At 35.6% G+C, this 26,475-nt stretch overlaps 1 protein-coding gene across 3 annotated transcripts; it reads right to left on the reverse strand.

Moving 5' to 3' along the window:
• Positions 1–333: 333 nt before the first annotated feature.
• On the reverse strand, positions 334–26,263 carry SKIL (SKI like proto-oncogene). 3 transcript variants are annotated; one of them, XM_070373356.1, is made up of 7 exons: positions 26,006–26,263; positions 22,583–24,350; positions 11,390–11,487; positions 9,630–9,862; positions 5,914–6,155; positions 5,467–5,622; positions 334–4,727 (listed from the first exon to the last, which is right to left on the reverse strand). In XM_070373356.1, exons 2-7 carry the CDS (start codon positions 23,678–23,680, stop codon positions 4,569–4,571), a joined length of 1,986 nt encoding a protein of 661 aa, XP_070229457.1. In that variant the 5' UTR covers positions 23,681–24,350; positions 26,006–26,263; the 3' UTR covers positions 334–4,568. The 3 variants fall into 3 exon arrangements, with proteins under 3 accessions (XP_070229457.1, XP_070229444.1, XP_070229452.1); XM_070373343.1 differs by having other exon boundaries at positions 5,398–5,622; positions 26,006–26,242; XM_070373351.1 differs by lacking the exon at positions 26,006–26,263 and adding an exon at positions 25,631–25,885 and having other exon boundaries at positions 5,398–5,622.
• Between the last annotated feature and the right edge of the window lie 212 nt (positions 26,264–26,475).

Raw genomic sequence — 26,475 nt, forward strand, 5'->3', positions numbered from 1 at the left:
AACTAATACCTGAGGTGGAGGTGAGGAAAGGATGTTAAAGCAAGAATAAACACACATAAAACATCACATAGGGGACTTCCCTGGCAGTCCACTAGTTAAGACTCCATGCTTCCAATGCAGGGTACAAGGGTTAGATCCCTGGTCAGGGAACTATAGTCCCAGATGTTGTGCAGTATGGCCAACAGAATAAAACAAAATCACACAGAATTTCACATTTTACTATTTTTAAAAAGTTCCTAGTCACTTGCTGTGTAATGAATAGACTTTAAAGGAACCAAAGGAGAAAATGTCAATCTTAAGAAACAAGAAAGTTGAGTTCACACAGGATACCAAGAAGGCTTAAATCAATTTCACTGGCATTAAAAGTTTTTATTTGGAATTTGATCCACAATCTATACAAGTTATTTACAAGGCATGAAAATGGAAAACAGCACAAAATACAATTGAGGTATAAGCTAAGAGCACAGTATGTCATGTTTCAATAAATATAATTCAAAATTTGTAAACTAAGTGACCAGATAGATGAGTCTTGTTTTATAGTAAAACCATATAAAATACTTATTTCACGTGAGGTAGAGGACAGTTTTGTGTGTCATGTAATGCAACCAACCACAGCAATTTTACCCATAAAACTGTACATCATTGGCAAGATTTTAAATTGAATTATGGTCAATGTAGTCAACAATTTGTTTCAACAGTTGCACGACAGATCTTTCATTTACTGCTTTCACAGATTAGAAATTCAGAAATAATTTAAGACTACTGTGTTGGCTTAAAATTATCAGGATAAATAAATACTTCTAACAGGATGGTTAAAAGCAAGTATATTTTATTTCTCCCAAACTACAATTCTCCCCAAGAGTTGTTCAAGATTTAGTAATTCTTTTAGTAGGATTTTTTTTTTAAACTATAACTACTTTAAGTATGCTGTGCTTTATTTTCAAGTGAGGTATCTATAGGAAAAAAATCTTATAAATTTCTTTTACATTCAACTAACTTAATACACTATTTTGTTTTCTAGGCCTAATTTTTTAATTTCAGTTTTTACATTTGTTCTCTTTAATTCAAACACAGTAGCACTATATAAAACATTTACTACTATCACTAAAAAAAAACAGGCTCCAAATTGCATTATGTAGTTTAAAATGGATTTTACAAAAAAAAAAAAAAGACTGTCCTTTTAAACAAGATGAAATATAGAATACCCATACAAATTCCTTCCAATAATGGAAATGCTTAAGTGTCTTACGCCAGGAAAAAAATTTAAGCTGTTTATTCAATCTCACAATGTATAATACAGCAGTAATGTGTCCCTTATTGCTGGCAGCTTCAATAAAAACTAACAAGTAGTTTTAAGCACAGAAATAAATGTACAGTATGAGCACAACTTTTCATTCTATTAATCTGTAATATGCTGTCGTGTGGATTAAATGCATAAGAGCAAATAAAAGTAAGGATTTTTTCCTAAGCAATCAAAACATGAGTCATTGAGTAGAAAATTTTAGAAACTGATCAAAAATCTTCAGCACCAGCTTTACTACTCATATAGGGAAATAACTTTGAGCATGTATTATATTGCTCAAGTTTATCATTTTACTTTCCTTCAAACAGAAACCAAAGATGTGTAAATGAATTGGTTGTTCTGTCATGACTTCTAGAACATATGGGTAACCAACCTGCAGGTATCACTGTACTCAGTCTATTACACCTACTTTAGCAACTGGTTTTTAATTCAATATGTACAAATTTTATATATCTCAACTGGTAATATATTAAATATATTATAAAATTAGCTCAAGAACCATTAAACATCCAAACTCTCCTGGACACAGAAATTGAAGCAAAAAAGTATGCCTTACAAAACTAAAGCACAAGCCAAACTTACATTATTGGTCAAATTCTTTCAAAGTGTTATTTGTGAAACCAGGGTTGTTCAGAGCTTCCTCAATGACAGCAGGTTTTACAATAGACTTGGTACCTTTTTCTCATCAAGTTTAGAATACAGAAACTATCATTATTCAAATTTAACATCATTCATCACCCAGTCAACTAATATTCTATCTTTTCTTCCTTTTAAAGATGCTCTAGCACTTGTGATATGTCATTCCTTTAACACAGCTTTTGAAAGTATTTTTATATTTTTCCTAAAAAGAAAAATATTATGACGTCTGAGGGAAAATATTCTTGCCTGATGAGCTGGCACCCAAAAGTTAACATTAAAACAAACTTTAAGCTAACAACCAACACACAAAATGGGCATGCAAAGAATAGAAGAATAATTATATGGATAAGATATTTTTAGCAGAGGCCACTTGTAAAGTATTACAAAGTCTCTATACTTTCAAGCTATGTTGTACAGTTTAACTTAAAATTACTTTTATCTAGAATAGGCATACTATTTACAATTGGCTTAAAAAAAAAAACACTATTTTCAAAGAAGTTAGAAACTGATGGCACATTAATGTATCTTCTGAAAAATGAAGACTATACAATTTCATGTGGCAAGTTTCCCTTATGTGAAGGACTAGAAAAAATAGTTCTTTATTCAAAGCTAATAAATTAAGAGCTTAAGACAATTTAAAGGTGATTAAGCATTGCTTAGAATTTTTAAAAACATATTTTAATGACTAAACAAATTATTTTAGATGTTTTGACTTGAAACTTCAATAGCTTATCATTTTAACTAAGTAACATAAGTAGATTTTGAGTGAAATAGAAAAATAAATTATACAGGCTTGAGTTTTACCTCCCAAAAACCTTAGCTGTGATGCAACTAATCCACAACTAAAACGAAACTGTGTCATAAATTTCTTTGTGTTTTTCTTTCTCCAGATAAAGGCAAATAAAAAGTATTAGAAGCATATGTCATTTTTAATATTTATTCCTGTATGTCATTTTAACATGTGTTCTTCCTTAAGGAGATTCCAAGGATCAACCAATTAAACTGCAGGGTTAACACAGTAAAACTTAAATGGAAAATAGAAAATACACATTTAGATGATATTCTAGTAAAGAAACTATACTTTGGGAAGTACAAAAATTCTTTTAGGCTATGTAAGTACCATTAAGCAAAATATGAAAATAACTGGTTAAATGATAACCTACTTACTTTTGAAGTTCTATACCAAGCATCTATTGTCTATTATGGGAAGAGTAAATAACCTCAACTTTAGCTGATTTATTTATAAAATAAATTTAGCTCTCAAGTAATTTCATATAGTACCATACACAAGAATATAAAAATTAAATTCATGAGATAACAATGTCAATTAATGGTAGCTTCAGGAAACTTTCTTTTAAAAAATGCATACTAAGAATTTTACCCAGTATCTTTTAAGCCAAGAATTAACTAACATGAAATTTGCCATTAATGATAGACTTTTCTGTGCAAAAAAAAAAAAAAAAGTGCAGAAAGAAGTTGTCCCTCCCCAAACTATGGAATTTCTGTCTTCTAAAAACTATCTAAAAATCTCTTAGTAGCAGATAAGTAAACTTCCCTATATTAACCTATCATACACTACTAGTTGACTGTAAATTCCTGATTTTGATATTAAATAATAATTGAAAATGGTCCATTCATGCACATTTGGTAAGACTTAACATTTAAACATACAAAAGTCCAAAATAACCTTCAAAGTGTTTAATATCTTACAATTTAAAGGAAAACAAATCCATTATATAAATTTCAGTACGACCCACAACTACATAAAAAACTGTACAGGAGGATTATGGATTGTATAGAAACCGATGTACATCAATGGGATCAGTTTTTCTCAAGTACATTAATATTTTCACAACACTATTAACAACATAAACAAAAGTTCAAAAATTACGACATTTTATTCCCTCTTCTAAAGTTGCTGCATAAAAAATTTTCTCTAAATATAACCACATTTAAACAGAAAATCTAATTATAACTGCTTCTTGAGTTTAGCAGCAGTATATAAGAAAGCATGTTATCTTTTCCCTTGGGGTGTGCTATAACCTCATCAATGAAATTCCTCTACTGACAAAATGTCTCTTAGGAGACATTAAATAGAAAGGAACTGATGGAAATTCATGCCACAAGACGAAACAAAAAAAATTTTGATTATAATAATGAGTATACTTTCAACTTAGAAAGGAGATTGAGTTAATGAAAAAAATGGACAACTCCTTGAGTAGCTCTATATATGAAATATGAAGCCATCATTGTATCTAAAATTGAGTCTAAAATATGGATAACAAAATTGATCAAAACTATTTTCCATCACACAATGCAGCTTTTAAAAAGTATGCAATTGTTAAACTGCATTAGAAATATAGGCATCATATCTAATAGTTGAAATTGCAAAGTATTGGTTTGAAGCTGGTTGAAAAGAAAAGTACAAAGAAACATACATTTTCATTCGTTTGGAAAATGTAAAAATTTATATACTAATATATAATCTCTTCACTTTCTCTGATCTACAAATGGATAGAATGCCTAGTTATTTCATGCAGCTAAATTGTTCAGAATTCATTTACCAAAGTAAACAAATAAAAATAAACCCTGTTGGGAACACACAGATGGATTTCTTTGAAGGTTTCTATTCTTTAGCAGTCTTTGATGATTTCAAAATTTGCAGCTTTAGCTCTTTTATCATCATCTCTAACTTCTGTCTTGCCTCCCGTTCCTGTCTGAGTTCGTCTTGGAGCTCTTGCCTATCAGCCTCAGCATGGTCCAGTCTCTGTCTCAGTTCTGCCAGCTGTGTGATTCAGAAGATTGTGTCAGTTTTTCATTCAGTTTTGGTTTTCCTTTACTTCTCACATCATGGCAAAGACCTACTTTCAATTCACTTTTTGCAAAAATGAACTATTTCACGCATAGTATAATCTCTTGAATATCCAATACTATTAATCTGACTTTGACATGACCTTAAAATGAGGGCAAAACAAAGGTCAAGGGAACTGAACACTCAGAACACTTTCATTATGCCTTACACCTCAGTATACCTTTTACCACAGCATGCTCAGATTAGGAGTTACTTGTTCATCTTTCCCAAGTTGTGAGCTACTGTGCACTTTTGCCCCAGGGCTTGTGAACATAGTAGGCAACAGTTTACGTTTGTTAAGCCATTGATTTGAAAGCCCATGTATTACATTATGATAACACTGATACTCAGATAGCTAGAGATTAGCAATTAGGACAACTAAACTACAGAAATCCAATAAAAATGTAAAGTAATGCAACAACCAAGATCAAAACAATCATCTTGAATGATATAGCATAAAATTGTGTTTAACAGAATTATCTATTTCAAAGTCTAGCCTAAATGAAACAAGTTTAACAAAAAGTAATTTCTGTAATAAAATTAAAGTAACAGCTTCAATTTCCACATTGAAAAGGCAACACTATACAAACTGTGTAATTCTTACCTGTGCTGCATATTCAGCCTCTTTATCTTTTTCTAAATTTGAGTCACAGGTACATTTTTGCTTCATTACCTGCTCTAGTTTTTTCTCTAAGTCTTTCTGTTCAACATAAAATTCTTCCATTCTTTGAGCATGTTCATTCTGCAAAGATTCAAGCTCTTTCTGTAAATTCTGCTGTTCTTCAGTAAGTTCCTTCATAGCTTTTGAACTACTCAACATTTCAACTTCCTGTAATTTAAAGAGTCACAATGTAATTTTTACTTTATTTCTATCACATTAAACCTTTCAATTCAGGAAAAAAACAGGACAAAAAGTATCTATTACAAAACTGAGGTGTCATATTAATTCTATACGTAAGTAGTTATCTTGAAAACTATTTTCTCTAAAAATTTAAAAGTATATTCATATTTCTTATAAGTATAAAACTGAACAATGTTAAATACATTTATAGCATCTCATCTTGAAGAATATGCAAAAGTATTTTTTCACAATGGACTATCATTTAAATAACAATTTTACCATCTGAAGTTGTTGCTTCTTCTGTAAAATTGAGTTCAATTTTTCCTGTTGTTTTACATAAGTTCTCACTACTTCTTCCATGATTTTTCCCTTATCGTCCTCACAAGTGACGTCTTTGACAAGAAGTGGAGATGAAGCTGCAACATCACAGTCAGTTCCTGACTTGCTTGTGTCTCTGGCTAAGCTGCAAGTGGTAGACTCAGGTTTCTTTTTGCTGGTAGAATTATTCGAGACTGATGGATCTTCCAAGGTAAAAAAGAAGTAACAAAGTATAAACACCACTCTGTCAAAAGTCACTAGAATGATCCATAAATGAAATTAAGAAAACAATTTCATTTATAAACAAAATAAAAAAATAAAGATACTTAGGAATAAACTTAACAATAGTAGTATAAAACTTATACAACAGAAACTATAAAATACTATTGAAAGAAATAAAAGACCTAAATAAATGGAAAGGAATCCTATGTTCATGGATTGGAAGACTTAATATTAAGACGATATCATGATCTGGAAGTCAGTGATCTCCAAAATTCCTATGCTGAAATCCTAACCCCCAATGTGATGGTATTAGGAAATGAAACCTTTCGGAGATAATTAGCTCATAAGGGTAGAGACCCCATGATGGGATTTATGCCCTTATAAAAGAGACTCCAGAGCGCTCTCCCACAATTTGGGTACATAATGAGAAGACCAGGAGGCAAACCCCTGCCAGACCAAATCCACTAGTGCCTTGATCTTAAGACTCCCCAGCCTCTAGAACAGTGAAAGGGTAAGTGTCTATGGTATAAGCTACCCAGTCATGTTATTTTTGTTATAGCAGCCCAAACAGACTACAATAAATGGTAGTCTCAAACTGATTCTACTTTTTCAATGCAGACCCTATCAAAATCTCACCTGGCTATGTGGCAGAATTTGGCAAACTGATTCTAAAACTCATATGGAAATAAAAGGAAACCAAAATAGCCAAAGTAATCTTGAAAAAGAAAAACAAAGTTGGAAGACTCACAATCTCCAATTGCAAAGCTTGTTATGAAGCTACAGAAATCAAAACCATGTGTAGTACGGACATAAAGACTGGGTCCAGAAATAAACGTATACTTTTACAGGCAACTGGTTTTTAACAAAGGTGCCAAAACAATTCAATGAGTAATAGTAGCTTTTTCAACCCTGTTGGGACAACTGTATCTATATACAATTGAGGTTGAACTTCACATTTTACATAAAAATTAATTAAAAGTGGATGACCAAAGTAAGCAACCAAAGAAGGAACAAATTGGACTTCATCTGAATTTAAAACTTCTGTGTTTCAAAGGACACTACCAAGAAAGTGAAAAGACAACTGACACAATGGCAAATCCTCTAACTGGTAAGGCTCTAGTACCCAGAATGTACGCGTAACTCTTACAACAATAAAGAGACAACCCAACTTAAAAACAGCAAAGGATCTCAACGGTTCTTCTCCAAAGATTTGCAATCTTTGGACTTCCTGGTGGCCCAGTGGCTAAGACTCTGCACTCCTAATGCAGGCGACCTGGATTCCATCGCTGGTCAGAGGACTAGAGTCCACACGCTGCAACTGAGAGTGCACACGCAACTAAAGACCCTACCTATGTGCTGCGGCTACGACCTGGCACAGCCAAATAAGTAAAAAGAGAAAGATTTGCAGTGTCCAATAAAAACATGAAAAGATATTCAGTACCATCAGTCAACTTGGAGAATTGCAAATGAAAACTATGAGATACCACTTCACAACCACAAGGATGGCTCTCATCAAAAGACAAACAATGACAACTGTTGGCAAAGGTGTGCAGAAACTGGAAACCTCAGAGACTGCTGCTAGAAATGAAAATGGTATACTGCTAAGTCACTTCAGTTGTGTCCGACTCTGTGCGACCCCATAGACGGCGGCCCACCAGGCTCCCCCTGTCCCTGGGATTCTTCAGGCAAGAACACTGGAATGGGTTGCCATTTCCTTCTCCAATGCATGAAAGTGAAAAGTGAAAGTGAAGTTGCTCAGTCGTGTCCGACTCTTCGTGACCCCATGGACTGTAGCCTACCAGGCTCCTCCATCCATGGGATTTTCCAGGCAAGAGTACTGGAGTGGGGTGCCATTGCCTTCTCCGGAAAATGGTATGGTTGCTTTGAAAAACAGTTTGGCAGTCCCTCAAGATATTAAACATAGAGTTACCATATGACCCAGCAATTCCACTCCTAAATATATAGCCAAGAGAAATAAAAACATATGTTCACATTAAAACTTGTGCTTAAGTGTTCATAGTAGCATTAGTCGTAACAGCCAAATGTGGACACATCCAAATGTCCATCAGCTGGATATTTGGATATGTCCACATGGATAAACAAAACAGGGTCTTATCCATCCACACAACAGAAAGTTACTAAGCCATAAACAGGGAAGAAGTGCTAATAATACATGCTATAACATCTACTGAGGAAACATCCTTAGTGGAAGAAGCCAGGCAACAGAAGGCCACATGCTGTACAATCATTTTATATGAAATGTCCAGAACAGGCAAATCCATAAAAACAGAAAACAGATTAGAGGCTGGTAAAAGGGGAGAGTGAAGACTAACTTCTGGATTACAGGATTTAAGGTTGATGAAATGTTCTGAAATTAATTGTGATCATTATACAACTTTGTGAATTTACTAAAAACCACTCAATTGTACAATCTAAAAGGATAAATTTTATGGTATATGAATTACACCTCAACAATTTTTTTAAAGCCTCTAGAATACTTTAGGAAATATAATATAAACATGCTATAAATGTATGTTACTAATTATTCTTTGCCATAGTTAAATCCAAGGAAAATCTCAAAATTAAAGTAAAAACTCCCCCCAAAGAATCGCAACTATCTATGAAAACAATTACATAACAAGGATTCTTCCATTGCTCTGAGAAAGCTGAAAGAATTGTTACATTTGCTTAAGCTGTAGGCAAAACTCTGTAGCTACAGAGAGGGTAACACAGGCAGCAAGTGAGCAGACATATCTTGTTTGGTCCACCATATTTTAAAAGGCACTGTAACTATGCAGCTTTTTTTTAAATGTCCAGCCAGCATTCTGCATTTATGCCATCTGCCTGGCTCCCACAGCTATTCATTTTCAATCCTTGTTTATTCCACAACTTAATGTCTCTGAGTCCTATACCTAACTACACTTAGTACACTTCTTTCTCTTTTTAATTGAAGCAGTTGATTAACAGTATCATGTTAGTTCCAGGTGTACAACATAATTGATTCAATATTTTTACAGATTATCATATATTTTTTTAAGATAATTTTATTAATCTATTTTTGGCTACCTATTGTGCTGGCTCTTCGTTGCTAGATGGGCTTTTCTCTAGTTGAAGCAAGTGGGGGCTACTCTTCATTGCAGTGTGCAGGCTTCTCATTGCTGTAGTTTCTCTTCTTGCAGAGCACAGGCTACAGGGCGGGCGGGCTTCAGCAGCTGCAGTTCCTGGGATCTAGAGCACACGCTCAACAGCTGTGGCACATGGGCTTAGCTATTCCCCGGCACCTGGGATCTTCCCAGACTTCAGAGTTTTGAAAGGTGTTTTGTTTTGTTTTTTTTTTAAGATATAAGCTTCAATTATTCGGAAAATTCTCTTATTAAAAGAAACCCTCTTTTTGAAAATGCTGAATAAATATGATTAGGGACATGATTTTAAAAAGGTAATTTCTGAATCCTTACCTAAGTGGCTATATAATTCTTTACTTGCTTTTAGATCCATTTTCTCCTGTTCCTCCAGTGAGACATCTGGATAAGACACTATTTTTTGATGTTTCCCACTACTGTGAGGCTTCTCTGACTGTCTTGGTATAGATTTGCTTGCCTCTGTCTTTGTGACCTCTTTAGGCTGGGGTACAGCTGAAGTAAGTGACACGTTTGGTGCAACCACTTTATCACACATGTATAAGTAGTAGCTGAAAACAAAGAATGGCAAAATAAGATACATATTACATTTAGGTAAAAATATATTAACATCAATTTCTATAGCTAAACAATTTTTTTAACCAAAACAGATAATGCAACAATTTAGAAAATAAGGGTCTTAGAAAAGAATTCTTGAAAATGTCAGTAAGTAGTTGAGGCACAAAGAGCAAAATTATGAGGATATTTCTGTTATTTTGCAAAAAGCAGTTTCTAAACAATAAAAAGATACTCACTGAAAAGAAAATCAGTTTTCCTTCCCTCAAAACCTCATGAGAACTAAAACCATGAAGTACTTTACACAGCAGTTCAACAACCCTGAGTAGGTAATGTTTATGCCCAAAGAAAACAAACTACATGGTACTTCGGAGGACCATTTCCCTGTGTGCCACCCCTCCAAAGCAAGGAGCCCTTGCTCTGCTATAGTGAGGCTGATTCAGGCCACACTGCATGGCTATGGCCTGATTCACTGCAGCCCCAAAGCTCCCAGGGCCCTTCTCTCTTTTCAAGAAAACAATCAGTGTTCTCAACAATGCCCAGCTACTGGGCTATCCTCCTTGGATCAGACTCCACCACGCAATCTTCTGAAAATAGTTTGATATTTCCTACTTAATTTGATAAAACAGCAATAATAAAATCAAGCAAAACTAAGATCAAAGGGATAACCACCAATACCAATTTTGCTCAAAGCTCACATAAAATTGTGCAAGAGATTATCTGAGAGACCTATGGAACAAATTTGAGCTAGATATTTAAGTACCATATGATTAACTATAATCTGCTTAACCTTTAACCAAAAGATGCAACCATTTAAGTGACCTAACACTTCATCCTCTAAGTTCTAAATAATATCCTCTTATATTACATTTTCTTTGTACAGGACATCTATATTGTCCCTCTAGACCAATTACATGAATTCTGAGGGTGAAAACTCAGTATCCTGCAAAAAAAACGGACAGGTTTAATACTGCTCCAAAGCTTATTTCAAATGTAAAAGGAATAGAAGGAACTATATAAATGTAAGATTGAGATTCTCCATCACTGTGCTTGAGGAGATAAATGTGTACAGCAGCAGATAAAAGTCTAGGTTTTTTTAAATAAAAAGTTTATAATCTAAGGTGTATCTTTATTGAAAATATGAACATTGATTTTGAGGGGTGTGGCTACTATGAAAACCTCTAAGTTCAAAAAAAGGTTCATTTTAAAAAAATCAAAGTTGTACACCACACTCTTGGAGAGTTGGTTTACCTCTTGAAGGGAAGTAAGGAAAATTTTTAAACTTTCATTTTTTCCACTTTAGGGCAAAAAGGAAATAACATATTTCCAGGAAAAAACATAGAAACATACAAAAAAAGTTAATTCAAATATTCAACCTATCTGAACTCATTCCCTGGATTAGCAAAAAAAAAAAAAAAAAAAAAAAACCCACCCTAAAATGATATAACGAATTCCCAGAGCCTAGAAAAGCATCTGCTGTATAGATGTTGAATGAAGGAACGAACGCGCTAATACCCACTCACCTGGGATGTAAAAATGAATGTGTCTGAGAGACATGATCACCTTCCTGTTTTATAACTGGATACCATGACTGCAATTCCATTCCTGGTGGTGTATCTATCTGTAGAAAATGTAGAAGTGGAAAAGTTTATTGAAGGAAGATATGATGGTTAATCTTAGGTGTGTATTCGACAGAGCTGTAGGCTGCCTCTGGAGAACACTGACTAGTAAAGAATTATGTAATTCAAGAATCATCTTTGAATAGGGCAGTCTTTCTTTAAAATACCAGGTCTAGTCACTTAAAACTCAAAGAGACATTAACTACCTCATCACAAGAACAGCTTCAGCATGTGTATTAACATGGACTACCAGAAATGATTTCATCAAATATCATACTTATGGAATCTGTGTTAAAAATCCATTTTAAATAACAGTACTCTGCAAATGTACAGTATTTCTTAGCATACTACATTAGATAACATCCTACAGCAATACTTTGCCAAATTTCGAAACCACTTTGTCTGCTAACACTTATCAGTAAACCACATTTTATCATAAATAGGAAAAGCTCTTTTTAGCCTTGTACTTGTAAATAAAGGAAAAGGAGAGGGTAACTGGCTACCTCAAAGTTCATGATAAGAACTTTATATCCTGCTGAATTCTAACAAATAGCTTATTAAGTTAGGTACAATTATCTCCACTTTACAGATCAGAAAACTGAGGCTCAGAAACTGAGAAAAAATAAATAACCTGTGGTTACTAACTTCCTCATTTGGTTTGTTTTACACGTCTCCCCTCCCCCTACATACACATATTGGGAGATCAACATTTTGTTAAGAATTATTGGGCAAAGAATTTAAAAGACTAACAAGGCCATAAGATTATAGGGAAAAGAATAATATTTTGAAAGGATTTAAGAGGTGAGCATTGAGTGAGGGCCTCTAGACTCTATATACAGAGTAGAATTTGTTTTAAAACTTCACAATCCTGGTCAAGTGTTCTAAAGAAGTTCAGGATCTGGGGCAAAATCAACTGCTTATTTATAAAATACAACAATCATTTGTTTACATAATTTCTCAGCCTATAGCTTAGTTCTACCATAAATTAGAAGGGGAACTGACTAATGGCAACAGAAATACTAAATGATAGATGCCAGGTGCCAGCTGACAGCCTAAAGAGAGAGAAGAATTACAAGACACAAACACAAAAACTGATTCAAAAAGCAAGACAATCAGAGGGCTTTCTCATACACAGGCTAGGAAAAATAATATATCTCAACTGTTCCCTATCCTTATTCCAACAGAGTGTCTAATGTTTAAGAAGTCTTGAGTCAATATGACATAGTTATAGTCAATATTTATACTCCTAAGTAGTATACCATATATATACATATTCATACATACACTTAGAAAGACTGAAAAGTATTTGGCATTTTAGATTTTAAAAAAGGTTAAAGTTTTTAAAAAAGACACAGTGCTGAGAAGAGTAGTTTCATTATCTAGAAAACTCATTTAGGCAGAACATTTTTCACCCTAACACTGTAATGAAAGAGGTGTTAATGAACAAAAAGCTCATTCTAACAAATCAATGAAATATAAGATCAGCTCAAAATAAATGAGAAATTCCTTTTTAGAGGTCATTTGTTAAATTCATTATTTAGAAATTAAAGAAAGCTCCACTTTACATCAGTTTTATATCTGAGACATCCTGGATGTACTACTGCCCAAGAAATCAACAGTTTCCAGATTTTTTTAATTAAAACTATTAAAATTGATATTTATATTTAAAAGTTTTTACTATTATGGATAGCTGGATTTTAAATCTTCAGAATAACAAATTCTAAACTTCTTCAGCCAAAGATCTTGACTTCACATCTGACTCAATTTTGATCATGTTCATTTCAAAATTCTATAGCTTGATAAGTTTGTATAAGTTTTACTTTTTTATTCATAATCCACACTCAGTATAGTTTTGCTTTTATGATATCTCTAAACTTCAAATGCCACCTTAAATAACTGTTAGCACATTCGTTTCTATTTAAACACCCATCCCTCTCTCGTTTCTGACCTTTGTTTCCTATTCTTGTACCTACCCACGAAGAGAGACCCAGAGGAGGGGGTTCTTAAAAAAACCTACCTTAAAGATCATCTAGTGCAGTCCTCTAGCAAATGTTTGAATTTCCTATACAAGACTCCTGATGAGTGGTTATCTGGCCTCTGCTTAAGTAGCAGCTTGAGGTCAAGGACTGTCTTAATTACTTTCGTATTTTCAGTACCTAGCACCACGCCTGGCAATGCAGTAGAGACTCAATAAATATTCGTTGAATGAATTCTGAATGACAGTGTAGCTCATTAAATTCCCAGGGTGGCCCCCTTTAAGGTTACTCTGCTACTAGTCCCTTTCACATTTACTAATACCCCTTTATTCCATGAAGTGTTGAAGAATCTCAACTGTCTCTGGGTGCATTTTTAGAGATCCGATTTACAAATTAAATAATATAAATGATGGGGAAATGCACAACACTAACCATGATAAAATGTTGGGAGTTAATTTTACCTAATATTCTGTGGTAAGCCATAAACACATTTACAACAAATTATCCTAACTGCATGTTAAAAACAATTAAGAAAAGAACACAACAGAACATTCACAGTCATGCCAGATTTTCTCATCTATTCTGCATTTGTGGCAACATACAAATTAGGTCGTCAAAAAAATAACAGTATAATTAAATGGCACAGCAGTAATGCTACTACTGATCAGGAATAAAAATGAAACACCAAGATACAGCTATTGCCTTTTCTTTTACCTTTCAATATGAGGGTAATTTATTCCCTTCAAGTAATTAAACACTAAAACAGACTACATTACATTATTTGGCAAAGAAAAGAAATAGATCACTTAGTAGCTCAAGTTAGAGCCTTAACATTTTAAAATACTTTTATCATTCAACTTCCCCATCATTATCTACCACAAAATGAACAGATGGCATCCTCATCTGAAACACATAAGAAAAATTTCAGGCATGATTTCATTCCTAAAGTTCTTTCTCTAAGTCATAAAACAACAAATACGTCTAAGAAAGCAAAATTTAAACAAGTCTAAAATGTATAGTAGAAGAATTAATTTTAAATAAGTAAATATTAGAAAATGTTTTACACAAAGTTTCTCTAAGTTTCAACTTAACTGTGTTATGTATACATGACCTTTTAATAATCAGGTTTCCTGATAAAAGAACTACTGTATTTCGGTACAATGCTTATTAGTCTCACAATGACAAATAATATAGAAAATCTGGTTTCATTTACAAAAAGACCAATAAGTATTTCTGTCATCACTTTGTAGTAACAAAAGCAATTTCATCCACTCAGCACCGTTAGTACATATACATTCCAATTTGCACTAAAAAAATATATAGACAAATAAGACAAAAACCCTTTAAAACTCCCAGACTTATCTTCAATAGTGACATCTGATTTTAGGTGGCACTCTTAGTTTCTAATTATAGTGGCAGATTAATATTGTGATCTTTAATTAAATCCTAATGACAAACATTGATGAACTGAAGTAATCAAGACAATATCTCAAAGTATTGATGGGATTTTAAAAGTTCCCCTCAAAAAATCTGGATTAAATTTTTTTACTATATGGGAAAAGAATTTTTTAAAATAGAATTTAGGAAGACAAAAATTAATTTTTACATTTTGGTATTTATAAGTCAGTATATGTATGAAGGACTGGTAGATTGGTAAATTTCATAGTCTATACCTATTTCATAGTCTATACCCATATTTCACACCTATAATGGTGTGCTTCCATTAAATAAAATATAATGCATATTAAATACACATTATTTTATACAGCCAAACATAAATTGTTAGCAACCTTAGTAAATACATGACTGAACACACTGTTAAGCAATAACTCCTTAGGTATAAAGCAAATGTCCCTACCAAGTTCATTATGTATAATACTAAGACATTCAAGTGGTCCATAAATGATTTCAGGACACTAGACACCCTACCACCCTATCAGACAGCTGCCAACATACTCTTACTGAAAGAAATGGAATCTCTCAGAATAGGATAAGGTTTCCTCAATACTTTCAACATGTTGTGAATGAGTGTTTCAACAACTGAAATAGGAATAGTGTTACAAGGTAGCATTTTAAGGCTTAGTTTTGTGCCTCATTTCACTGTAAAAGTAATCACTGTAATGATTAATTATAATTATTAATCAACCTGATACAAACCTGTAACAATATGATCTAAGAACTTCCACTAACTTATCAAAGATGATCTGCAGGAAATCATGGGCTTCCCCAGTGGCTCAGTGGTAAAGAATTCGCCTGCCAATGCAGGAGACGTGGGTTTGATCCCTGGAAGGGGAAGATCCCCAGCAGAAGGAAATTGCAACCCACACCTGGGAAATCCCATGAACAGAGGAGCCTGGCAAGTCCACAGAATCCCAAAGAATCAGACACAACTTAGCAACTAACAACCACAACAAGCAGCAATCAGCAATCAGCAATGTCTCCTGCTACTCAACACTACAAAATTGTGTCATCTACCTCATAAAGCCAATTTTAGGTTTAAAGTGCTTAAAAACTCGCACAGGAAAAGCAAAGGCTCACATTCTTATGTGCAATTATCATTTAAATCCTTCATGGAAACAAAGACATGTAAAAATCAGTAGTATAACATCACTTCCTTTTCTATCTGAACAAACTGATAAAAATCGTGTTAATTTCTGGGACTTAAAAAAAATTAACTTCTTTACAGTGGCATTCTATGGTGTCTAGTTCACTTAATATTGCAATTATTTGAAAATTTACGTGTCACATACATCCTTTAACTAAACTATGTGTCAAAAGTTAATCTATGTAAATGTAAGGCTTTGCTTTTCTATCCCATTTCAGGATATATGCTTTTAAAAAACTGAGATTATTTTGACCTTCATATAATGTAAATTAACATCAAAATGTAAACTATTTTATTATGTGCAATAGAATGCACTTTTAAAATTTTACTCTATTTCATGTATTTTTAAAGTGGTGATGACCCACTAAATTGACTTCCTTTACATCCCCCCATCCTTCTCAACTGAGGTTCTCAAGAGACAAGCCTAAATTCTGCAAAGTCCCCATTGTATGCATTAAATTAACTTCTCTCCAAAGTACTTAGAACAGTACTATATACAATCTTTCTAAAGGGCTTAATTCTCCTCAGAGAACCCCAGATGGGAAAGGGTATATAGATGAAAAACTGCAATTTGATGACTGCTGCTCTAAGTGCAAGTTCTACAGTTTATCCAAATGTATTATTTCAACAATTAGTCCTAAATTAACAAGCGCACTCTACAGATAATTTTGCACAGATCTGTAATACAAAGCATTACAGATATAAAGGAATAAATTCCCATGGTGGTTATCACTCCATGGTAAAATGATGAGAAAATTCTGTTTTCTTCTTTGCACTTTTTTTAGGATGTACTATAATGGGCCTATAGTGCTTCCATAATCACACCAAAAAACCTTTTCAAAAAGGAGTAAAAGCCTTATTTTTATGTACCAAAGTGATTTTTAGTGAAGTTTAATTTTTGTATTCTTTGTCCCCAAAGATACTCAAAATACACACTTTTAAGGTTATTTGAAACCGTAAAATAAATTCAATACCACAAATAAAAACAAAATGCTATATTGCTTTAAAACTAAACTGTTTTCCTCCTTGAAAATCACTGGTAGCTTTCTACGGCTAGTAAGACTTTTCATTCAGTCTTATCCAAACCTTTGTTAAGCATCTACCACCTTCTACATTTAGAAACTACAGGATGCATTCCTGGCCCAGGGAGCCTCCAGCTAGTCTTTACACACACACTTCTGTGACCCATTTCTAAGTTTCAGAATCAAAATGAGTTTTAAACTAACTGTGTGTGTGTGTGCTCATTCACATCAGTCATGGCCAACTCTTCGCAACCCCATGGAGTATAGTGCACCAGGCTCCTGCATTCACAGGATTCTCTAAGCAAGAATACTGGAATGGGCCATCATGGCCCCCTCCAGGGAAACTAACTTACATCTGTCCTATTCAATACTCTTTCTGCCTAACATGGGGCTATACTGTATTTAGTGATGGAACTAAACCACACCCTTAAAAATGGTTAAGGTTTAATTATATATTCTTTAGGTTTCTTGTAGTCAAATAAAATCCTTACATTACTTTAATGTACATGTAACATACATGAAACCTCAAAAGAGCAAAATTTTACACATGGACAAAATATATATTCCCACACTAATTTTACCTCTTTACTTGATCAAACTGAGTCCTGGCTCCATATGTTCTGCTTTCAGAATTCTAAAGGCATTAAAATTATCCAATTCTTGCTTTCCTCCTTATTCTCAACTGGCATAAATTATAACATATGCATAGCTACAAGAACACTATTGGCTGACTATGCACTGATTCAGGCCTATCCCTTTTCTTCAAAGTTTTTAAGGAGACTTGATTTCCTTGAAGTTTTTCAACATTTCTCAGACCAAAAGGATAAAGTTTTTTTAGCAGAAGCCTTTTTAAAAATATTAACATTTTTAAAAGTTCTACCATTTTTTAATGATAAAAATGAACAGACTATATTTCTAAACCATAAGGGGGCACTATTCCCAAAGCCATTCTAATGATTCCACTGAAATGTCCCTATAACATATTTTATAACAAACTTGTTTTATACTTTCTTCTTGCAAACTTCATTTTGGTAAGTAAACAAATATCCAACTAATATAATTACTGTGTACAAACAATTAATGTGAGATACATTTGAGCCCAATACTCAGTTATCTTACTTAGAAATATCTTCAGATACTTCTAGAAAAATCAAGAAAAGTGGGGAAAGGAAAAATCCAAAATTACATATTAGTAAATATTTCAATCATAGTTTGAAGTATCATCCTATGTTTCTAGACTCTTCAAAAATACTTTTACATCCACTCCCTCATTTGATCAGTTGTCTTATTCAATAGTTTACTTGCAAATTATATGTTTATTAAGGGTTAAACCATCATTTTTCAAAATAAAAAAATCCCAATTATTCTAAAATACAGGGTTGTCTCTTAAAAATTTGTTCAGTTTAAAAAAGTTTCCTTTTCCCTGAGTAACTGACATGCCAAGCACTAGACTAAATTCTGGGAAAACCCAGAATTTAGAGTCTCTAAACCCATTAAGATAGTTGTTAATTTTAGAAAGTCAGACAAAAATATTCATACTGGTCCCTTCTATGAGCACAAATACTTCATTTGATTCTGAGCTTACCACCACTTGATAAAAATTTATGCTAATCATAAAATGCAAACTACGCCTCTGATGTAACAAATTACCATCAAATCTATCACAATTAGTATTTTACATATTACATATTTTGTCCCAACACAACTCTTATAGTTACCCATCCTCTCTAGTGTATTTCCTTCCCTCATTCAGGTTTGTACTAAGAAACACACTTCCTAAACAAAAGTAACTCTCAAAAATAGCTTACAAGAGGGGAGAAAGTTTTTGTAGTATTATTATTCCAAATGACCTCTACAGAAATGAACTGTAAGAAAAATGCAATACTAAAAGTGAAATGTTGAATAGACTTTAAAAGGAAAACTTCTAAGTTGATATCTTTAAGTAATCTATTCGCATCACAGATAATTCATAGGGCCTTTTCCCTAAGTAGGAATAAACACTATACTATTTTACAGTCAAGTCTAAATGCTAGAAATCTAAATTTTAACTCCTAAAAAAAAAAAATAAGGGCATAAATCATCTTTACTTAGTGATCTGGAGATTGTTGGCCACATGCTCTAACAGGAAAGAATCACCTATAAAGATCTTATCAATTGACTACAAATAGGTTTTTCTAATGTGCTTGAAAATAATCCAAAGTAAACATTACTCTTCAAATTTTATTTACAAATGATCAGTTTGCTTGGCAAACCTTTTTCCAGATAGAAACATAAGACTCAACAAAATCAGAATTAGATCAAATAACACTGGAAGCTTGGAAAAGAATCCAAGCTTGGAAAAATTATATTCTTGCATATATTTGCACACTGTAAAATACTATAATCATTTTTATAATAAAAACATAAAAAACTCAAATGATATGAAGAGGTAGTTTAGTTTTTATAACACCACTTTGCAAAGCAAGCTAGGCAGATCTAATATCAAGTATTATTTCTTGTGGTGACCTAAGAAAGAGTTCAAAATACTGTTATCTTTGGTGTCTGCAAAGAATAGTCAGGTCTCCACTTAGAACACTGACCATATCCCACTTATTTCTCTCATCTAAGTCCTAACTATGCAAAGTCAGTATAGTTATGCAAATAGTTTGGTAACCATTACTAATATAACTTTCATCCTTAGAAATAATTTAACAGTTGCTACATTTCAAACAATTGCCTACTGAGTTCGAGGGGGTTTTTTTAAAAGCAAGAAAACTGCTCTTTAGCTAAACATACCCAATTATATTAGTGTTCAGATTAAACCTAAAGCCCTTTAGATAAGAACTTAATATATTTAGTATATTCTTTAATTTTTTAAGCATTTTAAACTTTTTGTTTTGTATTGGAGCATAACTGATTAACAATGTTTTGATAGTTTCAAGTTGGTGGCAAAGGGACTCAGGCATACATATACATGTATCCTTTCTCCCACAAACTCTCCTCCCATCCCGACTGCTACTTAACATTGAGCAGAGTTCCTTGAGCTATACGGTAGGTTATTCTTTAATTTTTTTAAAAAAAGTCTATTTTGACTTTTTAAAATGAACTTCCTCTGGATCTATTTGGTTTGTTGGGCAACCAATTCAATGACTCATAGAAGATAATGAAAAATGTTCCCCAGTCAAAGGACCTTCTCCTTACTCCCTTCCCAGTAAAATACCTTAGTCTGAGTCTATATAAAAGTTAGTAGAGAGCTTAAGAACCATTATACGAAGGTAAGTTGACAAGAAAAGTTAATGTTTCTCAAAATTCAGTTTCTGCTATGGAGTGTGCTTTAGGGAAAAGTAGTGAAAATTTCTAGACTTCAAGTCAGAAGACCTGCATTCAATTCCCGATTCTACCGTCTTATCAGTTACACAGCCAGGAGCATGCAACCCATCTGGGACTGGTCTCTCATCTGAACTTCAAAAAAGAACTACTTTAACATGTTTTGAGGAACGTATTTCCAAAATGTGAAGTGGCAAGCACACATTACTATACATGAACTCCCCCCAAACTTCTTTCTGAAAGGTTTGATTATTGAAAATTTTCTTAAATTCTCTTAAATTGCTTAAAATTCACATTAAATTAGAAAAAATACCAAAATATGCCAAAAACACTGTAGCAAATACTGCAAAAAATAACATAGTAAAAAGATGGCAAAAAAACTCACATCTTCCCCAAATAAAAACTGAATTCAAATTAATAAATTCTGATACAATAAAAGGACTACATCCAGATGAAGGACGGTTTCAATTTTAACCAAACCCTAGCACATTCAGTTTCAGTTAAGTAAATTCATCACCTTTTTTTTTTTAACCTTTATCATGGTTCTCAGGTATTTTTTTCTCACAAACACAGAGCAAGAACATTAGGCAAAGCAATTTATCCCCAAAATGCTTATGTCAGAGCAATCAAGATCAGACCAAGAACATCTGGCAAACAATGTGGCCACCTATGGACATATAAGAGTTCTAGTTAGGTTAGGGCAAAATACCATAAATATTAAGGGGGGGCATTCCACATTTTGAGAATATAGACAATTGTAATAAGCACAATCTTCAGCTTCTGACCAGGCCAGTTGTAAGCAAGTCCAACAACGTGAGAACTGGCTTGAGGTTAACTATGCTTTAAAATCAGTTAATAATGGCACCAGAACAATATAAACTTATCTAGTAGCCACAGGCGAGGAATTTCAAAGTACTGATGCTTTGGATTCAGCAAGGAGCAAACTACCCTGAATTCAAGTCTGAAAGTATCTTCACTGGGCTTCTGAAACAAATCACTGTCTTAGAACTACATTGTAACTAAATGTCCCTATTGGGAAAACTAAATTTCCCAAAAGGGAAAGACACCCTATTGAAGCACAGGACACTCAACCTTGGGTTCTTGTCTAAGCTCTAGTCTCACTATAAATAACCTTCAGTCATTTAGTACACTTCATTCATTTCTTCTGTGAACGAGAAAAGATAGACTATTTGAAGGAATAAAAAGCTAATTAACAGTGGAAAGATTAGATTTTTACCATGAAATACAGCCACCTTTTTTGTGGTACCAATAAAATAAAATCATGTATGTAAAACTATTCAAGAACAATGCTTGGTACGTATTAACAGTGTTAGCTATTATACTGATTTTATTCAAGTAGGAAAATATTTTAAAACCAGATCCACACACTGAATATTTAATAGCCTAAATCTTATTAGCCAGGTATTCAAACTCTTGGAATGAAGATACTCATTTAGCCTATCAAATAACGCAGTGAGAAAATAATAACTTTAAAATCTCTTTGCTGGTTGTTTTTATATTCATGTTTATTTAATCTAGAATAATCTTTATTCTAGCTGTCATAAATTTTTAAATTATTCCTCTTTAAAAAAATCTTGGAGACTAGAATCACAAAGTCTTCAGATCAATCTGTCTTTTGCATTTGTTACCAATATTGATGAAGTCTGAATATTCAATTACAGAAACAATGTCAGAAATCCTAAATATACCTCTGAAAAATGCTGTTTGGAGCCCATTACCAGAATTGTTTTGGCTAGCAATACACCATTTGCAAATGGAGATAAGACCAAAGTGTAAATTAAGAGTCCTAAGAAAACAACTGATTCAGTCATCAAAAGGCAAAATGTGTGAAAAAGAAAGCGGACTCAAGAAAAAAGCCCCAAATCCTCCACTCCCTGCTTATATAACGTTGGGAAAGTCACTTGATCTCTGAGCCTCATTCTCTTTATCTGTAAAATGGGAATAATCCCATTTCTCTCAGCAGGTTGTTTGGAACATCAAATGAGAACACACACAGGAAGCACTTTACAGCCTAAAATGTGTAATACAAACATCTTATACAGATCAATAGTTTTTGCTGTTGTTGAATGAGCAGTAATACTTTAAGTTAGATTCTAAATATACAATTTCAAAGTACACTATTACCAGTGTTCAAAATTCCTACTTAAAAAAAAAAAAAAAAACTTGCCTTGGATTGAGTCCTCTTCCCATTCCTCATGCTAAATTTCTCCTTCATTTCTTCTAAAATTATCTTCAGTTTCTTTTCTTCAGGTGTCCCCAAGTATTTTTGGTTCACATGAAGATAGCAATGCCATTTGGCTGATTCAAAGCCCCAGTGGCAAGTCCTTTTGTCCGGTGATCTGTGAGAATGCATCACAAACGTCTGGGGTGCAAACATTCCACAGCACTCCAGACACTGAATACATGGAGCATCTGGCTGAACATAAAATTGGGGTGCAAATAAACCCTGACATTTGCCCAAGCATTCATGTTCCACTTCAAAGGCACTGCCAGTTTCCTTCAGCTGGGCCAATGAGTTTTTTGCAGGTAGTATACTACCATTTTGAGGAAAGGTGCGCGGCCGCAATAAAGCGTTACATAGTCTTTGTGCATCGGTTAATGTGATCAGCCCACAGGATGGGGCATTGAATGGAAGTATTCCCAGGACCTTTAAGATATGAAGCTGGTCTGATGTACATCTTGAGCAATAGATGTACAATTCATCACACACTGTATTTATTTGTTGGAGTGAAAATTCTCGGAGAACAGAATTTAGGACTTGGGGCAAACAGAGTCTCTTTTCTCCTCCAACCTGAAAACAAGAAATAGACTCCCCTTCCAACATAGTCTGGGTGAGTTCTGTGGAGCTATCAGAAGGGATGAGCAGTGGACCAGGAAGAATCTGAGGAGATGGAAGAGGCAGAAATACCGTAGGTGACATGCTTTCTTGGGAATACCGAGCAGAAAACGCTGCTGGTCCACCCAAAGAACTCTGACTACTTAAATGGAATTGTGCCAAAGTATGTTTCAAACTAGGATTTAAATGTAAAGGTTCAGGCACAGAGGCGCAGGTCCTCTTGACATGCTCTTCGTCGGTTTCCATTGGTGTTTCATAATCATCCAAGTGTTCCTTCTTTACTGCTGGCAACTTGTTTATCATCATTTTTCCATTTGCATGAATGTCTGTCATCATCTTTTTCACTGGAGGGCTGCCATCATCTTCCATCCCATTCAATTTTTTATTTAAGCTCTGAACCAAGGAAAAATTCGTCTGTAGGTTTTCCATTGCTAAAAACTATTGTGTTAAACAAGTAAGTCTGAAATTTGCATTATTATTTAGTTGCTTATTTTAAGAGAGAGAATTGATGAATACCAATACTTATGGTAACTTATTCTCAAAGAAAATTTAAATTTCCATAGAGAGATCCCTACACTACTCAATAGATTTTGCAACTTTGTTTGGTTCTGCTAATACTTCAGTATAAGTACTGCCAGTGCTATAAAAAAAATTATGTCTAATAACAAAGAAAATAATTTTAAGAGGCACACCTCCAAGGAAACCTTTTTGTTTTTTTTAATGTTCAGGTATATGTACTAAAATCAAGTTACCAGTTCTCTCAATTCAAGATGTCCATGCTCAGTGCAACAGTTTGGTTTAGTTTTAGGCACAACACCCAAAAAGTTTATGCTTGTGTCAAAAATCACTTGTGTCAAAATTATGCACCCAAATTTAGTATTTGGCACCAAGGATACCAAAAAAGGGGGGGAGGGGTGGATATCTTCTCTAAAAATGATGATCTGTTGGTCTGTGTGAACAAAATGAAGGCTTGAATAAACCCTCACACCAGTAACAAGAGACTCTGACTCCACTTGAACTTCTGTATTAAAAATGAAACCTAAAGAAAAATCTGCCCAGTTATCTTCAAGGATTACTGTTCATTCTTCTTTTAATTAATCTGGAAGAGAAGGGGGTTGGGGAAGAGTTACATTTGAATTTGTTCCAGAGGCCAAAGGGTCAGTTTGAAACTAGTTTCTTAATCTTAAACTGAGTTCACTTTACCAAAGGTAACACTTGAGTGATTTCTGTCAATCTAACACCAGTTAATTAGAAGTACCTTCATTTAAATCGGAAAGCAATTTGGCAAATGAGTAAAGGGAGCAATAATATCCCTCAAACGGGAGAGGTTTACTCCAACCCAGAAAAGGAAAAACCTTAAACGGATCATCTCACCCAAAACTCAGTACTAGAGGTTTTTTCTCAATTATGCAATTTTAATTAAAATAATCTATTTTAACTAAAATAACCTATTATTCCATCTCTTAATTAAAAAACAAACAAAAAAACCCACCAGTTTCATCTAAAAATCAAACACCAGTTATAACACATCTACCACACACAAGTCACAATCTTAAGTGCATAATTAATCTAGTCAGTGTACGTTATTTTTCTGGAATAGCTATAGGCAAAAATTAGCTTTCCCTTTAAAAGGTTAGTGAATTTGCTTAATGGAAGCCAAAAGCTATAGACTCCACTCCTGGGAATCTCCATCCTTGAATAAGACTAATCCGGGACAAAAAGCACAAGGCAGACAGACCTCACAAAGAATGCAAATGGAGGAAGAGGGAAAAAGCAAAGATTCTTCTTCCACTTCCTTCTTGAGAGAAAATCCAAAAAAAATCTAGTAAACAGAAATTTTTGCTAGCCAAACTCCCAGCAATTTACCTTAAAACAGACCCAAAGGGTTAAGTACCAAGGCCACTAGCCAACGTACTGACTTTCGCCCACCACAGGAACACCTCAGCCTACGCAGGCCAAGGAAGAGGGCAGGAGGCATGACTTAGAATGGGGAGCCCTCAAACCCTGAAATCCTCGGCCCACGCAAAGCCACTCACCCACCTTAAACCCAAGGCGGAGGCGGGGAGAGGACGGCAAGGGACCCGGGACGCCTCAGGCTTGCAAGCGGGTAGTGGGAAGTGGAGGAAAAGGACTCCCCAAACCCCGCCCCCCCCGCAGTCTCGGAACACCCCGGTGCCCTCTCAACACCGCCCCGCTAAGGGGGCCGCAGGCAGGACTGTGGAAATCCCCCGCGCACCCTCTCCCCGGGAAGTTCTCGGGTGTTACCCGAGCACCCCTAAGGCTGCACCTCCCCTCGTCTGCCCAGGGCAGAGGAGAGAGGGGTCAGCGGGCGGGAGGGGCGACGAGCCGGGACCTCCCAGTCGCTGAGCGCCGACCTACCGGGTCGAGCCCGGGGCATCCCCGCGGAGCGCAGACGGGCGGCGGGCGGGGGGCGGAAGGGGACAGTGACGGGCGTCCAGGGTTCGGGGTCCCGACGGGTCCAGTCAAGTGCAGCACCCGGCCACTGCCGGCGCCCATCACTCGGGATAAGCGAGGCATCATCCGCTGTAGGACACCCGGCCCGCGCCCCCTCCGTGGCCCCGACCCCACCCGGGACCCAGCATCCGGACCCCCGACTACGGCCTCCGCACCCGAGGAAGCCCGACGAGCTTTGTTAACTCCCCTTGACGCCCGGCGCCGCCTTCGGGCGCCCCGGGAGCCGCGCGCCCCTAGCCTACCTCTGCGTCCCCCCCGCCCCGCAAGCCGAGGCCGCACCTGTGCCCGCCGCCGCCGCCGCCGCCGCCGCCGCCGCTCGCCCGCTCCCCTTGGCTGTGCCGGCGCCGCTCCGAACCCCACACACATCGCTACACACAGCCCTCTGACGTCACCGAGCCCTCGGCCCGCCCACGTCACTGCGGAGACACACGGCTTCCCGCAGACGCCGCCGCCGTCTCCGGCCGCCCGGGGGAGAGCGAGGGCGGCAGTGGGGGGAGGGGAGGAGAGGAGAACTGAGCCAGCGGCGGCACCGCGCGCGCAAGCCCGCCGCTGCCGCCTCGCGGCTCCTAGCCCCTCGGGGACGCGCGCGCCGTCTGCCCTATAGTGGCTCCCTAGGGCTCCCCCGGCCCGTCGTCTGGCGCGCGCGCCCCTCCCCCCAGGCGCGCGCCCGGCGCTCCTGGCCCCGCTCGCCGTCTGGGCGGCTGGCGCGCGGCGCTGTCTGCGGTGCACCCGGCGCAGACAGGATGTTC

The sequence above is a fragment of the Bos mutus genome, chromosome 1 (assembly GCF_027580195.1).
Source record: "Bos mutus isolate GX-2022 chromosome 1, NWIPB_WYAK_1.1, whole genome shotgun sequence".
In the NCBI taxonomy this organism is placed as follows: Eukaryota; Metazoa; Chordata; class Mammalia; order Artiodactyla; family Bovidae; genus Bos; species Bos mutus.